The sequence below is a fragment of the Microtus ochrogaster genome, chromosome 1 (genome assembly GCF_000317375.1).
Source record: "Microtus ochrogaster isolate Prairie Vole_2 chromosome 1, MicOch1.0, whole genome shotgun sequence".
Classification (NCBI taxonomy): domain Eukaryota; kingdom Metazoa; phylum Chordata; class Mammalia; order Rodentia; family Cricetidae; genus Microtus; species Microtus ochrogaster.
In genome coordinates this window covers 15371126-15387879 of record NC_022009.1, presented here as the reverse complement: position 1 = coordinate 15387879, position 16754 = coordinate 15371126, and the positions used below count along the sequence as shown (strand labels likewise).

Genomic DNA, 16754 nt, shown 5'->3' with positions numbered 1-16754 from the left:
ACACACACACACACACACACACACACACACACACACACACAGAGAGAGAGAGAGAGAGAGAGAGAGAGAGAGAGAGAGAGAGAGAGAGAGAATTTTAACTAGAAATTCTAAGCACACTATAAGAGAAGAAAATAAAAATACATGTCACCAGGCAGCGGTGGCACACACCTTTAGTCACAGCACTCGGGAGGCAGAGGCAGGTGGGTCTCTGTGAGTCCAGCCTGGTCTACAAAGTGAGTTCCAGGACAGCCAGAGATACACAGTGAAACCCTGTCTTGAAAAATCAATCAATCAATAAATACATAAGTGAATGAATGAATGTAAATAAACCAAAAATGTATGCTTAGAAAGGAAATAATAATAAAGTCAGGCAAGAATTCTGTGGCACAGACCAGAGGATAACTTAGCACAGCACTGTGCAATCTTAGCTTGCTGAAACAAAGACTGCAGAGTACCAGTAACTCGAGCCATTGCCTTCATCTTAGACTCCTTTTCATGTCCCAGCTGCCTCTGCTTCCACTGTGAGAACGGGCTGAGATGGCGGCCATGACCTCCTGTGCCGACTACAACTACTGTCACCACTGACACTGACATGGTATAAATCACCCACCTACCCAGACAGAGACCTAACATGTTACAACAATGCAGTAAACTGTGTCATAGTTGGGACAAATTCTGCAAAGTGTTCCTCTAGAGGTGAGCACCTTTTCTGTTTACCTGGGAAAGGACAGGGGATATCCACACAGAATTTTGTGAGCATCACACTGGGTTTTAACTTCAAGTTTATAATGAAATTCACTTAGAAGAATCTTACTTTGAATATTTCTTATAGCATAACATAAAACATAAAAATAAATGAAGCATTTCATTTAAAACTTATTTTCAAATTCCTTTTATTACTATTTGTGATCTTTATATCATTATAACAAAACATACTGTGCTTTGTTCAGTTCCAGATAATTTTCATGAATTATAATAATTCAATTTGCACGTAAGAGTCCTCCGTACTCCTTAACAGTGTCTGCCTAGTAGAGTTTTAGCAAGACTCACCTTCGTGAGGGAAATGAAAGATACAACTAAGGCTCACTAAGGTCTAAGAAATTGCTTTAGAATGTCCTTCCTCCCCATACTACCACATCAACAGGACTAAGGAATAACAACGCAGAACTAGAGCTAAAAGAGTTGCCCCTTAAACGAGTCTAAGAACATTTAGGGAAACAGATTACTAAAGAAAATTTCTACATCTGAGTCCACAGCTGAGTCCACAGTGGACATTAAACACAGCTTGACTTCCAGTCAAATAAACATAAAACCTTATGCTTAATGTTCATTTCCTTCAGTTCCTTTTTATTCAGCTCCATGATACCTGGCTTTCACCAAAATCTCATGCTAAAGGGTATAAAACCAATATAGTCTGGGAGACAAAAAAACCACCAGAACCTAACTCAGACATGGCAGAGATTTTTGGAAAAGTCTGTTTAGAAATTTAAAAATAACTATGATTAATATCTTAAGAACTTTAATGGAAAAGGGGGGCGACATGCAGGAGATGAGTAGCAGAGATGGAGATTAAAAACTCTGAAAAAATGAAAACGCAGTGCTAGCACACAAAACATTATAACTGAAACGGCAGAAACTCTGAATGGCCTCGTCAGATCAGACAGGATGAAACAGGACCCAGTAAAAAAATCAGTAAGCTTAAAAATATGGTAATACACTTACAAAACTGAAAGGAAAGAATGAAAAGATGCAACAGGATTTTAAGAAATAGTTGAGGCAAGAAAGGGTTTATCTCGACAGTGCAGGAGATCCCATAGGGTGTCTCTTAGTATTATCACGCCCTGCAATTAAAGTAAATGACAAACTACAACTTAACTCAGGCAGGATAAGTGTCTCAGACCTGTGATGAACACATGGGTCATTCTCCCAAGCGTATAACTAAGACTCTATGGAGGTGCTTGCTGAAGGTGAAGGGAATACAGAATGGTGTACAGAAGGTAGTTATAAATACCAGCTATGGCCATGTGACCTGGTATAAAAATGAGAGCTATAATTATTGTGGTTGTTATTTCACTAAGAATGTCAGGCATACACACATGGGGAGGGAGGAGCAGAAATCCTTAATTCCTTTTCAATTTTATTTACCATATAACATAGCTTAATATCATTATTAAATACTGTTAAATCTAAATTAACATATTTAAAAAATTAAGTATTCCTCCAAGGATTTTTGTCATCTATTTCTGGGAAAAGAATTAGAGCATTTCTGGTTGTATGAAGGACAGTTATGACATGGAAGATGGAATCGTGACTTTATTTAGAAATTAAGCATGGCATAGAGATGCCATTATGAGTCAACTTCACAAAGGGTGGGCATGAGGTATGATGGCTGGTTCTGGCTGTCAATTTGACTGGATTAAAAGAGTTCTAGGACTGATGAAAGACAACTTTGCATTAGTAGGGGTATTCCCTGAGAGAAATGACTCGATGGGCAGGGACTAGGGAGGCTGGGGAAAAGATTTTCCCTCAATGCAAGAGGAATATTTCAATAGATTTCAATAGGCTAGTAGGCCCCAGATCAGCACGCACACCCTGCTGCCACCAAACTCTAGCTTTTTGGATCTTTCAATGATTTTCCATGGAGCTTCCAGGCCTTCCAACCCCGGACTGAGGCTGCTAAAACTCAGCTTCCTAAATTAAGTAGTTTGCATATTTACTGCCTTCTGAAAGTACAAGCTACCACAACACACACACACACACACACATACACACACACGCGCACGCGCTATTGATTCTATGCCTTTAGAGAGCTACCATTACTACGAGCTCCACAATAGGATACTGATTTTACAAGATAAAGATATCAGAGCTCCCATTCTCCATAAGTAAGCAAGGTAACGAGAAAGCAAAAAAGTGACTCCAAGCTGGGGAAAGAATTGTTACCAAGAAATGAAACTGTTGGCATCTTAATTTTTTTAATTAATTAATTTATTTATTAAAGATTTCTGTCTCTTCCCTGCAACCACCTCCCATTTCCCTCCCCCTGCCCCAATTAAGTCCCCCCCCCCTCAGCCCGAAAAGCAATCAGGGTTCCCTGTCCTGTGGGAAGTCCAAGGAACCCCCACCTCCATCCAGGAGCCTAGGCAGTTTGGATGCTCAACTTGCTAGAATTGGCATCTTAATTTTAGACCTTCCAGCTTCTAGAATTGTCTGTTGGTTAAATCACCCAGTTCATAGTATTTTGTTATTAGTACCTCATCCAAATAAGGCAAAAATGATGCCTACATAAATTCTGCACACAAATATTTATATGGGCTTTAGTCAGAATTGTGAAAAATTGGAAGCACCTGAACTGTTTTTCAATAGATAACTGGATAAACAAGCAGAATACAATATAGTGCAACTCAGAAATAAAAAGAAACTGTCAAGAGACAAAATGATTTTCAGGAACTCTAACAAAAAGGTGGGTGGGCACAGAAGAGCACGTAATGTATATTCCAACCCTATGACATTCTAGGAAAAAGAAAATCATGGAGAGTAAAAAACAAAAAGAAAAATATGAAGGTTGTTCTAGTTCCCTCTGCTGCTGTGATGAAGCGCTGAAAATAATTCAGTTTAGGAGAGGAGAGAGTCTTCTTCCCCTCCCGGGTTAGTCTATCACGGAGAGAAGTCAGGACAGGAAGTCAAGGCAGAAACTGTAAGGCAATGCTGCTTGCTGCTACTAGCTCTGGCTTGCTCACAGACTCATGCTTAGCTAGCTTTTATTTCTATAGTCCAATCACCTGCATAGGCACAGTGTCACCTACATCAATCAATATAGCTGAGTCATCCCACATCAATCAATAATCAAGACAGTCCCTTACAGACATGGCCAATCTGATCTAAAAAATTTTTCTGTTGAGATTCCCTCCTCAGGTGACTCTACGACGGGTCAAATTGACAGCTGAAGCTACTAATTTAAAATACATTAAAATGACTAAAATAAATTCATGTTTATATATTTAGTATTTTTATTGTTTTATTTTGTATTTTCTGTACTTTCTGGGTTTTTAGCAATAAACATTAACTTTTTTTATTTTACATTTTTATCTAAAAGCAATATGGTCAAATAGAATAAACAAATTTGGTATGATTAGGGTCACAGCATGATCTGGAAGAAATTAAACCCAGGAAATTTTGGTCTCTCACACTTGTTTTAAATAATTCATTCCAGGTTTGGTAAAGAGAAATGGCGAGTCAGATTTCAGGTGAAATGTGTTAATTTTCACTAGCAACTCATAGGCAAGAAAAGGAGATTCAACAATGATCGCCAGCACAAAAGAAATCCCTTACATACATACATATATACATACATACATACATACATACATACATACATACATACATTTATTTATTTATTTTGTGATTTTTTTTTTAATTAAAAATTTCTGCCTCCTCTCTGCCTCCCTTTTCCCTCCCCCTCCCAAAATCCCTTACTTTTACAGAATTGGGGGAGGGGGATGTTGAGCCTTCAAGGGGAGGGGAGGAGTGTTTGAGGGAAGTTGAGCTTAGCAGACTAGATAGGGGAGAAGGGAAGCACATATCTTAATTAAGGGAGCCATCGTAGGGATGGGAAGAGACTTGGACCTAGAGGGGCTTCTAGTAAAGTTTCAAAACAGGATATGAGGTGTTGCTGATCCCCTCTACAAGGGCAGCCTCTGTGATCAAACAAAACTGTGGCCAGTCAACACAATTTCTAACCTTGCTTTTCTTGTCCTCTAGTAACTACAAACAATGCCACTTCCCTTAGGCGTAGTTTTGGAAGGGTTCTTTAAAGACTTCCTAATAACTGTTAAATATTATCAAAGACAAGATTTATTTTTTTCTTTGATGAAGATGAGGCTAGGATGAGAAAGGATTTCACAAAACTTCCAATCAACTAATAACTAATAAAAGCAACGTGTATCTCAAATTAAAAACACAAAGAAAGTGTTTTGTTAAATCAAAGGCCTGTTTAGCCCAACTCTAAGGCCACAAATGGAAACAGCTTAAATTAAGTATGCAGGTATCATAGGTCACCTGAGACTTCTTAGCCTGGGAAGAAATTTGTTCTGTTTGAGCAAATTTACTTTCTCCTTTGAAGTAGATGGTTTTCATTTTGTAAGCAATAATTTCTAGTCAGTATTGATATATAATGTGATATAAGCGACAATATAACTTTGATAAAGCCCTCTCTTTCATGACAAAGAAATACATAAAATTGACTTTATTTTTACTAGCTGATGAATTTCTAAGATTCAAAATAAATAAAACTGATAACCAACCCCTCTACTCATATAGGATTATGTTTTCAGTCAGTAAAAATCAACTATTATTCAGATTGTCTTCAACAACAAAAAATAAAATCAACTATTAAAATTAGCTTTATTAATAACAGATTTGATGTAAAAAATATCTCAAATGTTAACAGGCCCCAACCAACTAGCTCTATAATAATGTGTTTGTTGTTATTCCAGCATAATACTCATACTGAGCACATTATTTTTAAAAGAGAGACCAATATCAGGTATCAGGCTAGAGTTGAATTTCACAAGTGTAACTGAAGAAAACCAGACACCAAGTGCCAGGTCCCAAAGAAAGCTGGGACAAGGCTCAGGCAGTACCTGTGGCTCCCTCTCTAGCCCTTTTCATCCCTTCCCTAAACTGCTCCAACCCAGAGGCTTCACTCCCTTACTCTTGGCTCTCTTTCCCATATAAACCTGACATTTTGGCCATGAGCCCTCATGATCCTCAGCTCCTCTCTTGGTCACTTGCTCCCTTCTCTTCACTCCTCTCTCCCCCACCCCTCCTCTTATGACAGGGGTGGGAAGGTTCAGTCTGGACCCTTCCAGATGCCTCTGGCAACAGTCGCCCTCTTATTTACAAGAAAACCCTCTTCCTCAACCATACCCAGGAATGGTCATGTCCTCATCTTCATTCCTCAAATACAAAGAGCATTTAACAGCTTGAGAAGCTAAATAAAGCTGTTTGCAGCAAAGGGGCAAGCTTACTGGTTTATAGCTATTTAGCATTCAACAAAACCTCAAAGGCTCTATTTTCTAGGTGCTTTTGTCCACATAGTGGTCTGCGACCTCTGCTCATCATTTGGTATCCTGCTGTTAAGTAGTGATAGCACAGAAATGAATCAGACAAAATAAGGAAAAATAACTTTTTGGATATTTATTCAGTTTAAATTATATACAATCATTACACTTAATTAATGTGGGAGATATCTGAATATATTGTTCTTAGCGTTCTATGTAATGACTACAGAGAAAAATCAAATTCTTCCACTTGGTACTGACAGAGAAAACTGTTCAAATCTCTTAATTTAACTGGTATGCTCTGTGGCAGACGGTGAAACCATGTCTCATAATTCTCCTGACAAGAGACTGAAAAATAACAAGTTAAGAAAAACTGCCTGAGCTGCTCCCTTCTACTTCTTCTTTCTGTAGAAGCTGAACTACAGAAAGGAGGAATGACAGGTGCAGAAGCAATGGTCTGTAAAAATGACTGAACAGTCTTTCTGTGTCTTTTATTCATGAGCCTTAATATAAAATAATAATCGATCAGCTTAAGTTGAACTAAATAAACATAACTTGGTAACAACATATTATATTTTAGCAAAAAACAAAACCCACCATCCTTAAAATGCTAATTTGCTCTCATCAACAGCAAATAATTCTATCAAAATACAGCTGTGTGAAGCCACACCTTTGTCTAGTATGTTTGTGAAATGACATGACTAGATAAAGGTTTCAGGGTGGAATTTAGTCACAACTCAAAAAGGCTGCAATCAAATATTCCTAGAATGATTCTTTTCGTTCATTTCTTCAATCATCTCAGCATGTCCTTAAGACCAAGAGGGACTTCAATTCATGTCAACAACACAGAGCAGCAATACACTCTTTAAAAAATGCTAAGGCAAAAGTATTAATTTATGAATGTTTTTATATGGATCTGTGGCTACTAATGTTTTTATAACACAACATACATAATTTGACTACTAAAACGGAAGAATAAATGCTGATAAGTAGTTATGGGCACATTACAATAATTATAGTATTCATCTTGTATGAAAAACAACTGAAATGCTAAATATATATTTGAATCAATGCTAAACAAAATATCTACACAAACAGAAAACAGAAAAACAAAATTGCAATTTATCACTAATAATATTCTTTTCAAACTGAGAAAAAATGTTCAAAGAATGGATTTCACTTAATGAGAAACATTTAATTTAAAATATACATCCCCAGGAGAACAGGGGGAAAGTGATCTGCTCACATACACATTAATTAGGTCAGTGATTATGTATTAATATTAATGATATTCAGAAAATAAATAGCTTACAGCTATTACCAGGCTTTTAAAAATGTTATAAACATAGACATAATATTTATGACTCATACAATATATGCTAGTCTGCATAAACTACAAGACTAGGTAATCTTTATATCCTGTCTACTTTTATTTTTGATGTTTTGGAGTACTTTCCAATCAACACAGAATAATTTATCCTTTTATTGCCTTGACTTCAGAATACAAACAATTACCTATTAACTGTCATACTCTAAAGTGCATAAGATAACACTATCTAGTAATGTAACTGGTTTATGTGTGTGCTAGAAATTGGACTAGGGAATGCATATGTCAAACACACATCCACTCTGCCACAGATCTATACCTCCATCTCTTTCTAACATAATATAAAACTCAACTTATGTGCTAATTTTAGGAAGTACAAATTTTTTGAGTTTACATTCATTATACCTTAGGCAATGCTTATAGCAAGGGCTTAAATAACAAAAATGGCAATCCTGTGTTATTTTCTCATTTTAGTTAAATAAAAATCCCCAGCAAGCAGTACTATATTAACTTGACTACTTTGGCAATATCTTTCAGAAGATTGCACTGTTTGCACAATTATTGTACATGTATTATAAAACTGCAAGCAGAATAATCATAAATAAAAAAGTAATACAAGGATTACAATAGTGTAAGTGACAGTTAATAATGAATACAAAATTCAAGGTGTATTTACTGAAAGAACCATCATTTTTACACATGTACACCTAAAAATACTTGCACCTAGAGTGGTACAATAGTGGCACAAACATTATAAGAGCAACTAACCATTTTTAAAAACTGAATTTAAGGCCCATTCCATAAGATGGAAACCAAACATGACACTACTAAAGTGGCCTAGAATCTTAGACTAGACAGGTAATGAACCTAGGGTAGTATCTACCGCTAGTATTCTATTAAAGGAAAATAGCAATAAGATAACTCCTAATGACATATTGCTATACCCATAGATCAGCGCACAGGCTCAACTCTTATCAGACAAGCTTCTTCTTGAAGAAGATGGAATTAACACAAAGACTCACAGCTAAACAAGGTGCAGAGTGTGTGAGACTTTGGAGCACTTAGGCCTACATGGGATGTCTTTGTCAAACCCCTCTCCTCAAGGCTTAGGCATCTGTGCAGATGAGGAAGATGTAGAAAGATTATAAAGAGCTAGAAGTGGTGAATGGCTCCAAGGAAACATTTTCAGACAAAACAGGACTGAAACACGTGAACTCACAGAGACTAAGATAGCATATATAAAACCCACACAGATTCACACCAAACAGAATCCCATTCCTGAGAAGGGAAAGTGAGCACCAAGAAGTTATCTGAAACTGACACCTGCTGGGGAAATTAGTTTTCTTCAATGGAGGGTTACTGGGTATATCAAACATATTCCAGGGTAGGCTCTATGCCCAGAACAGTTGGCCAGAATAAAATGGATTCCATGGTTTTATATGTATATACTTTTGTTTTGTTATTATTATATTTTTTAATCTTATTGATTTTTTAAAGTTTGTTTTGCTTTTTTCTTTTTTTGAGACAGAGAATATGGAGTTGCATAGGTAAGAATAAAGGAAATATGATCAAAGTATATGTATAAACTATATGAGAGGGCGAAAATATGAAGTTGGGTAGGGAGGGAGATGGGAAAGAATATGATCAAAATACATTGTAAGAAAATTTTAAAATAGAAATTACTTAGATCAAAGTATCTTCTATCAGATATTTTGGTTTTACTTGAAAAATGTAATTTATCTATCAAAACTGAGTTTTCAGTCACATCTGACTAAAGGCTAAACTGCGGAGCAGATGGTTTAAATATCTCTTCTATGTAATTCAGCAAATTAGAGGCTGAAGAAAAAGGTAATTTCCCAGTTTTGATATTTTGGAACCTTCTCTAAGCAATATGTGAAAGGCACCTGGCCATTTCATCATTATCTGTCAAGTACTCCAAGTGAGTAGGATTCCACCCCTAACATTTCTTGCCATTTTAACAACCCTGCCAAAAGCAGTTTAAACATGCCATTTCTGACTTTTCTGGCTAGAATGGGTATACTTTCCCCTATCCTTTTGAGTCTTGTTTATGGCTTTACAACACCACAGACCACATTTAATTCACAAGATAGACTTCCTATTATTTTCTGTTTAGACTCGGAGTTTTCTGAGTATAGGAAGTTCAATTATTAACTGTTTTTTTATTCTGCAAAGGGACACACAGCAAACATTTGATGCCTATAGGCTGTATATGTCCTGATGCTAATGCTTAAAACAACCCTTAAAAAATCTAGCAGGTTGAGACTTCTGAAAATGATACTGTGCTGATTTTTGGCTCATTAAAGATCATGTTTTAAAGGTAGACTGGGGTTCTGTATCTTAATAGCTGCAGCATCTCTGGCAAGTCACTTACTTATATAAAATGTGAGCAGTCCAGGTTATCGAGGGCATTAAGTACACGGAGTTCTTGGCAGTTTGGTTAGCAAGGCTCACGAGATCTAGTTACTGCTGTACGAGCCTCCATAGTACATAAACTGGGCAGCATCTAAGCATTCAGTTAACTGTTTACAGAACTGAAGATATCCATTATTTTGGGATGGGGTTTGCTAGACTGCCCAAGCAGGCCTTGAATTTATAGTTCTGTTTCAGCCTCTCAAATACTCAACTGGAAGGAAAAACCATGGTGCTTATTAACAAATTAGGTGAAGATAAGGGGAAAATCAAATAACCTTAGATGCAACATCTGTCTGGTGTCTCATATAATTAACCACCTCTGAGTCTTCCCCCAGGATGTCTCATCTGTCTCCAACACTGCATCACCCCAAAGGAGTGATCCATCAATCTGTACATGAAGTGACCTCTCTCCTGTAGGAACAATCTGGTTGCAAAGGTGACCCTGATCTCATATAATGATTTGGAAAGTAAGAGTTCTAATTTTTGGACTGGTATTTAGTCCTCCCTAAATGTCCAGCTTACTGGGAAGACATCTAGACCTGAAACTTCATGGAAAGTTTTAAACTATAAATTAATTCCCTTCTTCTTCTCCTTCCGCCAAGATCCATCCATGTTGCCCAGACCAGCCAAGAACACATGATCCTAGGTCCCTCTGCCCAGCTCACACTAGTGCTACTCTTGGTGTTTCTGATGTAGAATTGTTTGGTTTTCTTTTAAATATTGGGGATAGGTGCCAGAAACTGTGTCTACCAGGCACTGAGCTACAAATCTGGGCCTAAATTCAATTTCTTTATTGAAGGTTATCTATTTAGTTTTTTGAGCAAGCCTTGATAATGTCCTGTTGAGCCAGACACTCTGAATCACACCTGCCAGAGCTGAGTAACTTGTATTCCTATAAATGCTTATGAACTTTGTTGCTGGGTGCATTAAAACTATTTGGGTAGGTTCTAAATAGACCTGAAAAGATTTTTAGAAACCCTTCACTGATGAAACTGCTTTTAGGCTACAGTGACTTTGATGCTAATTGTGTAGTCCTTCTTCAGCCACGCCTCTATTTATCCCTGTACTCATTCTGCTGGAAACTTTCAGGGCAAAAAATTATTGCTAAGAAGATTCATTCTTAACAACAGTCTGTTATCTTTCTCTTATTTTTTAATCACTTGGAAAAGCCTGAAACAGTGGAAGCTATCCATCACCAAATGTTTCTTGATTATACTTAAAATTCAATTTTAATATTTCATTGTCCTCAACTGTAAAATGAAGACAGTTACCAGCACAGTCTATGTCAATGATTCTCAAACTTGGTCTCAAGATACAGACATTTTCTCAGAAATGAAATTTCTTCGGCCCTACTCCTGACAGTCTGTATCAGAATCCACCATTTTAACAAATCTTCCAGGCATGCTAATGTTATAGATTCTTGGGTTCTTTATGCAATAGTTATGAAGTGTAAAATAAATCCAATAACATCATCTTAAAAGTGAGTTACATCATCCTTATTAAAATATTAAATTGTTTTCCTTGAAAAAAACCAATAGCAAATTCACTAAATCAAGATAAAATGAACATCAAAGTGAAATAAATTATTAAATAATCTGTATTTGTTTATTTTAGATACAGATTTTTGTCATGTAGCCCAGACTGGCCTTGAACTCTCAATTTTCTAATCTCAGATTCCCAAGCACTGGAATTATGGGTATATGCCGCTACACACAGGTATACAATACTTTAAAAATAAAATATTGTTCTACATTTTATATGCATAATGTACAGCATTTATGAATCAAGAGAAAAGGTGATTATAGCCTATAAAACTGTCCCTAGAAACCCGCTAATCTGACCTCACCAGAGATCTGTGACGGTACACAAGCTCCTTACCTGACCAGTGTCCAGTGGAGAGGCCAGACCTGTCTGTGCATGTCTCACTTACAGGTCTAAACACAGTCTCCCATCCACCAGTAGCATAGCGCCAATTCTGAGATTCCAAAATGAGTGTTCGCTGGGTGCCATAAGCAATCATGAAGCAGTAAACTACATGATGGAGTTGACAACCATAGCCACAGCCTTTGTTGATGTTACATACCAGCTTCCTGGCTTTACTGCAGTCCTTGGGATTCTGTCAGTGAAACAAAAGATAAAGATATAAGAAATATATATATATATATATATATATATATATATATATATATATACTTCCCATTTTGGTTACAGGTATTGAAAAATCACATAATATTGTTTGGCATATTTCTTATTTAAATAAATAAAGTCTTATGGATAGTATCCAATAAAAATTTGATGTGCATATTAGGGGAGATGGCACACACAAAAAGAATTACTTTGGAAATATCACTAAATAAATGTGAAATTAAGAAGTTAAATTAAAAACAGTGTCTAACTTTTCTATAACTCAGAACATGTAAGTGTGAACAACCCTGAATTTAATGTTATAACTGCTGAGTTCACGCTGGGAGGAGTGGTTTCTCTTACCCCAGCAGCACTTCAGCACTCTTAGAAGATATTTCTTTGACAAAATCCAAGGCAGCTTAAATGAAAATCTGTAACTTCTGTGGTAAGTCATTCCCAGAATTCTGAATGGAAAACTAGGCTTCCATCAAGAAACAAGGGGTACAGAGTAGCGGGTGTGACAGTCAGGTGAGGGAAGGCGCTTGTCACTAAGCCTAATGACCAGTCACATGTGGCAGAAGATGAGAACTGAACCCTAAGCATTGTCATGCAGTACACACACACACACACACACACACACACACACACACAATTTCTTAAGGTATTGAGTAAAAGAATCTCAAAATTTAACATTTACAAAATATCAGTCATTGAACTTTATACCCAACTTGATGATAGCTACCAGAAATTTTCACAAGTGAATATAGAACACTTCTGTTGTGCCTACTCTGAAAATGTGATATGCCATTTTTAAATTGAGACCATTTTTTTTTATATTTCTATATTTCCCTAGAGAACAGCAAATGTTTTTAATTAGTATGAAAATTTCTTGGTTTTCATTGTAAAATTTCAAATCTGCTCTTAATATAGATGAGCAACTACTATATGTTCCTAGCCATCTTAATTTCTTATAACAACTTGTCTTGATTGAGACTCTTTTTGCTGTTGTTGTTTTTCTTTTTGAGAAAGGGTTTCACTGTGTGACAGTGCTGGCTGTTCTGGAACTTGCTTTGTAGACCAGGCTGGCCTCGAACTCACTGAGATCTACCTGTCTCTGTCTCCCAAATGCTGGGATTAACGGCATGCACCACTATTGCCCAGCTTTGGTTAAGACTCTTGAGCCTGAGTTTCCAAACTAATTTTTTTCTCGTGAAAGGGAAGAGAAGATAAACATTTTTAGGAACAGAATCCCAGCCCTCCTCCCCCATACATCAAGAATCAATTTCTATGATCTTGGACTAACACAGTCACCAAGCTCCTGCTAATGGGAGCCTCACTTAGAAATGCTAAGATAGTGAAATGATTCTGAAGGAAACCTGAGGAAGGGAAATGCCGTATTATCACCTTCAGAAGCACCTTTTACATGCACACATTATAGCAAGCTGTTCATATTTAGATTAAAGCCAAACTGCCACCACCAAGAAACTTGTGTTAAAGCATTTATGAATCTGAGACCACCCTGAAAATATTGTGTAGATTTTGTCAATATTGTTGCCATAATCAACATAAGAATTGTAGATTCTTTTATTTGACTACCAACTCATGGCAGACTCATGAGGAAATTATCCCTGTTGTCACAGCCACAAAAGGCACGTGCATATGCGCGCGCACACACACACACACACACACACACACACACACACACACACAGCAAGGGCAGAAGGCAGGTTGACAGCACATTGCAAAGCTGCTCAGTATCATGTACCCCTAGCATATGAGGATCTGGGAATGACACTTTCAAAGTGGTTTGAAACATTATTAGTGATTCAGCAATTTATCAAGGGAACAGATAAACGTTATTTGCCAGATTTTTTTATGAGGCATTAAAAATACAGAACTTAAATAACTCTAAAAATCATATCAAGAAAAGAAAAAAAGAAAATGTCCCCATACATGCTGATAATTCTTTGAGGCATTTCAAAAGTAGCAAAGACAGCACAGAATGTTCCTAGCTACCACACTCCGTTTCTTCTATCACTATGTTTTACATGTCATTTGTGTGTTTGTGTGTTAAGGAGCAAATGTGAGAGAACAAAATTGGCCAATCATATAGCCTTTGCTGTAGACTCCAGAGCTTTTAATTAAAAGAAGATTGCCATCTACATCTAACAAAAACTGTGTGAAGGTTTACTGGAAGCACACTAATTTTTTCATGTGTGCTATAGGTAACAGAAAGAAAAACATTTATTATGCTTGATTCTGAAGAGAAGGATCTACGTGTAAAAGGTCTCAATACAGGACTCCAAGGCAGAGAATGACAAGAGAAACTGGATGACTGGAATAATGGCTGTGAGTAAAACAAAGGAAAGCCACAGTATGGCTTCTAGTTTTGCCAAAATGCTAATATTTGAAAGTATGAAAAATTCAAAGGATGTTTTTCATAAAAGATCCACAAAATGCAGAAGAAAGGAGAAACAAAAACAGAAAAGGTATTTGTGTTTATAGCATAAGATTAGGTGCACTGGAATAAAGATCTAGAAAAATACTTCTCAGATAATAAAGAGGGATTAATTCTTTTGAGAACAAGTAACAAATCTGAAACTGACAAGGATTTACTGGGATGGAAAAGAACTTTACAGGAACACTCTAATGTGAACTGTCTTTATCATCCACTGTTACAATAACAAGTGTTATTTATAGATTTATAGACAGCTACAAAAGGGAAATAAATTCATAGTTCTGTAGCCTTTAAATTAATTACCAAGTAGCTTTTATCAATCACCATTGGTCCTGGCCTTCTACTATCTGGCCGTGGAAGTCTTGAAGGTGTGTCTTACTAAGGACTAGGAGACAGAGACATGCCTTGTTACTGAAGAAGCTTTGTTCCACACGCAAACACTTTATCACTTTATCTGATGACAAAATCTGTTCTGCAGTTGCATTTGGTATACTTAAAGCATCTCTGCTACGAAAATCTCGACTAGTTATGTAAGACTATGGGTATGTGTTTGCTTTATATTGTGATTCTTATCAATCATTCCTTTCCTTTTATAGAATTTCCTTCACCTGCTACAATTCATACAGAAGATTATGGTGTACTCCAGCAGAGGTAAGCTCACTAGAAAATAATTTATGAGAGTAAAAGATGAGGGAATATATATTGAAGATGTTCCAGTAAGTCCCAAAGGAGAAAGACTTCTTCACCTCAGCATCCTTCCGACTTCAGAATCACAAATTAACCAATCAAAACTTAGGCATTTCACACAGACATTATTTAGTATACTCAATGAACCTTGGACAAAGTATCTAACAAAATAAGAAAACATCCATACAACTTAGTAAGACAGTTTGAATATCCTGATATTGTGGTAAATCAAAAATTAAAAAAACAGACTATAAAAACTTATTTTCAGCTAGACTGAAAGGACTCTAAATAAAATTGCAATCATTAATGTGTTAAGGCTTTAAAGATACAGCTTATTATACTTATGAAACACAAAAGTAAAAGAAAAGGGAGTGTTTTTCTCTTAAAAACAAGTTACAAGAGCTGGGCAGTGGTGGCGCACGCCTTTAATCCCAGCACTCCGGAGGCAGAGGCAGGTCTCTGTGAGTTCAAGGCCAGCCTGGTCTACAAGAGCTAGTTCCAGTACAGGAACCAAAAGCTACGGAGAAACCCTGTCTCGAAAATCAAAAAAAAAAAAAAAAAAAGCAAGTTACAAATCAGATTGACAGGAAATTATCCTGACAGAAAGATATTTTATAGAAAATAAACTTAAAATTATTCAATATTATAGAATTACTGCACAAAATTAAAATATGAGTTATAATTCATGGCACTTCCACAATCACACATAATGTGCATACATATACACACAAACATCACTGTGAGCGAGAGAGTGTGTGTGTAAGGTAGTGGAGGAGTGGATCTAGGATCTCTTGAAGGCTAGGAACACACTCTACTACTTATATTCTCAGCCTTCTTTTTATTCTTCATCTATTTAGTCAGTAGTTTGTGGTTTTGTTTTTCTTGGGGTTTTTGTTGCCGTTGTTTTATTTTTGAAGACAGAATTTCACTATGTAGCCCTGGTTGGCTCAAAATTTACTATGTAGACCAGAAAAGTTCAAACCTGTGGCATCCTCCTGCCATCGCCTCCTATTTATTTTTTATTTTGAGACAAAGGCTCACTAAATGGCTTAGGCTGGCCTTCTAGGCCTTTACCAACAAGGCCGGCTGTAGGTGGTTTTCTTAAAACAAGATTCATTAATAGACATGTAAGCTTCACTTCTTTACAATGAGGATAACTGTCCAAATTTTAGAATGACAAGATTAACATAAATAAAGTTCCAGACAATTACCCTAATGAAAGAGCTTTGGAAGAAGAGGTTTAGAGATGTGTTTGTTCCAGTGAAGACTTTGCTATGAATTCAAATGCATGGCTTTGATTCAATTTGGTAATTTAAAAATGAGACAAAATAATCTCAATTCCTAACCTCTCCCTGTCAATCTATCTTTTACTACAGAGATACTTTAAGACTAAATGACATAGAATACACTCAAAATTAATTTAAATATGATCTTACTTATTCATATAATCTGAGGACACTATTTGACTCTAAGTGTAGTTTGGAGATGCTGGGACTGAGATCAGAGCCTTGTGCATGTCAGGCATGTTCTTTACCACTGAGATATATTTCACCTAAATCACTGATTTTTGATACTTAATATTTTCCCATATATACATAAATAAAAGCTCTTTGAAGTACAAATTCCATTTGCAATGACATTTCTCACTTTTTTTTTTTTTTTT

At 36.4% G+C, this 16754-nt stretch overlaps 1 protein-coding gene across 3 annotated transcripts in view; it reads right to left on the bottom strand.

Annotated features, from left to right (window-relative positions):
- Window positions 1-16754, bottom strand: part of Fut8 (fucosyltransferase 8) — a 228907-nt gene that overhangs the window by 32225 nt on the left and 179928 nt on the right. For all 3 annotated transcript variants that reach the window (XM_013346567.2, XM_013346572.2, XM_026779592.1), the window contains one exon: window positions 11701-11938. In XM_013346567.2, the coding sequence (XP_013202021.1) occupies window positions 11701-11938 (238 nt within the window). The remainder of the gene's footprint in view (window positions 1-11700; window positions 11939-16754) is intronic.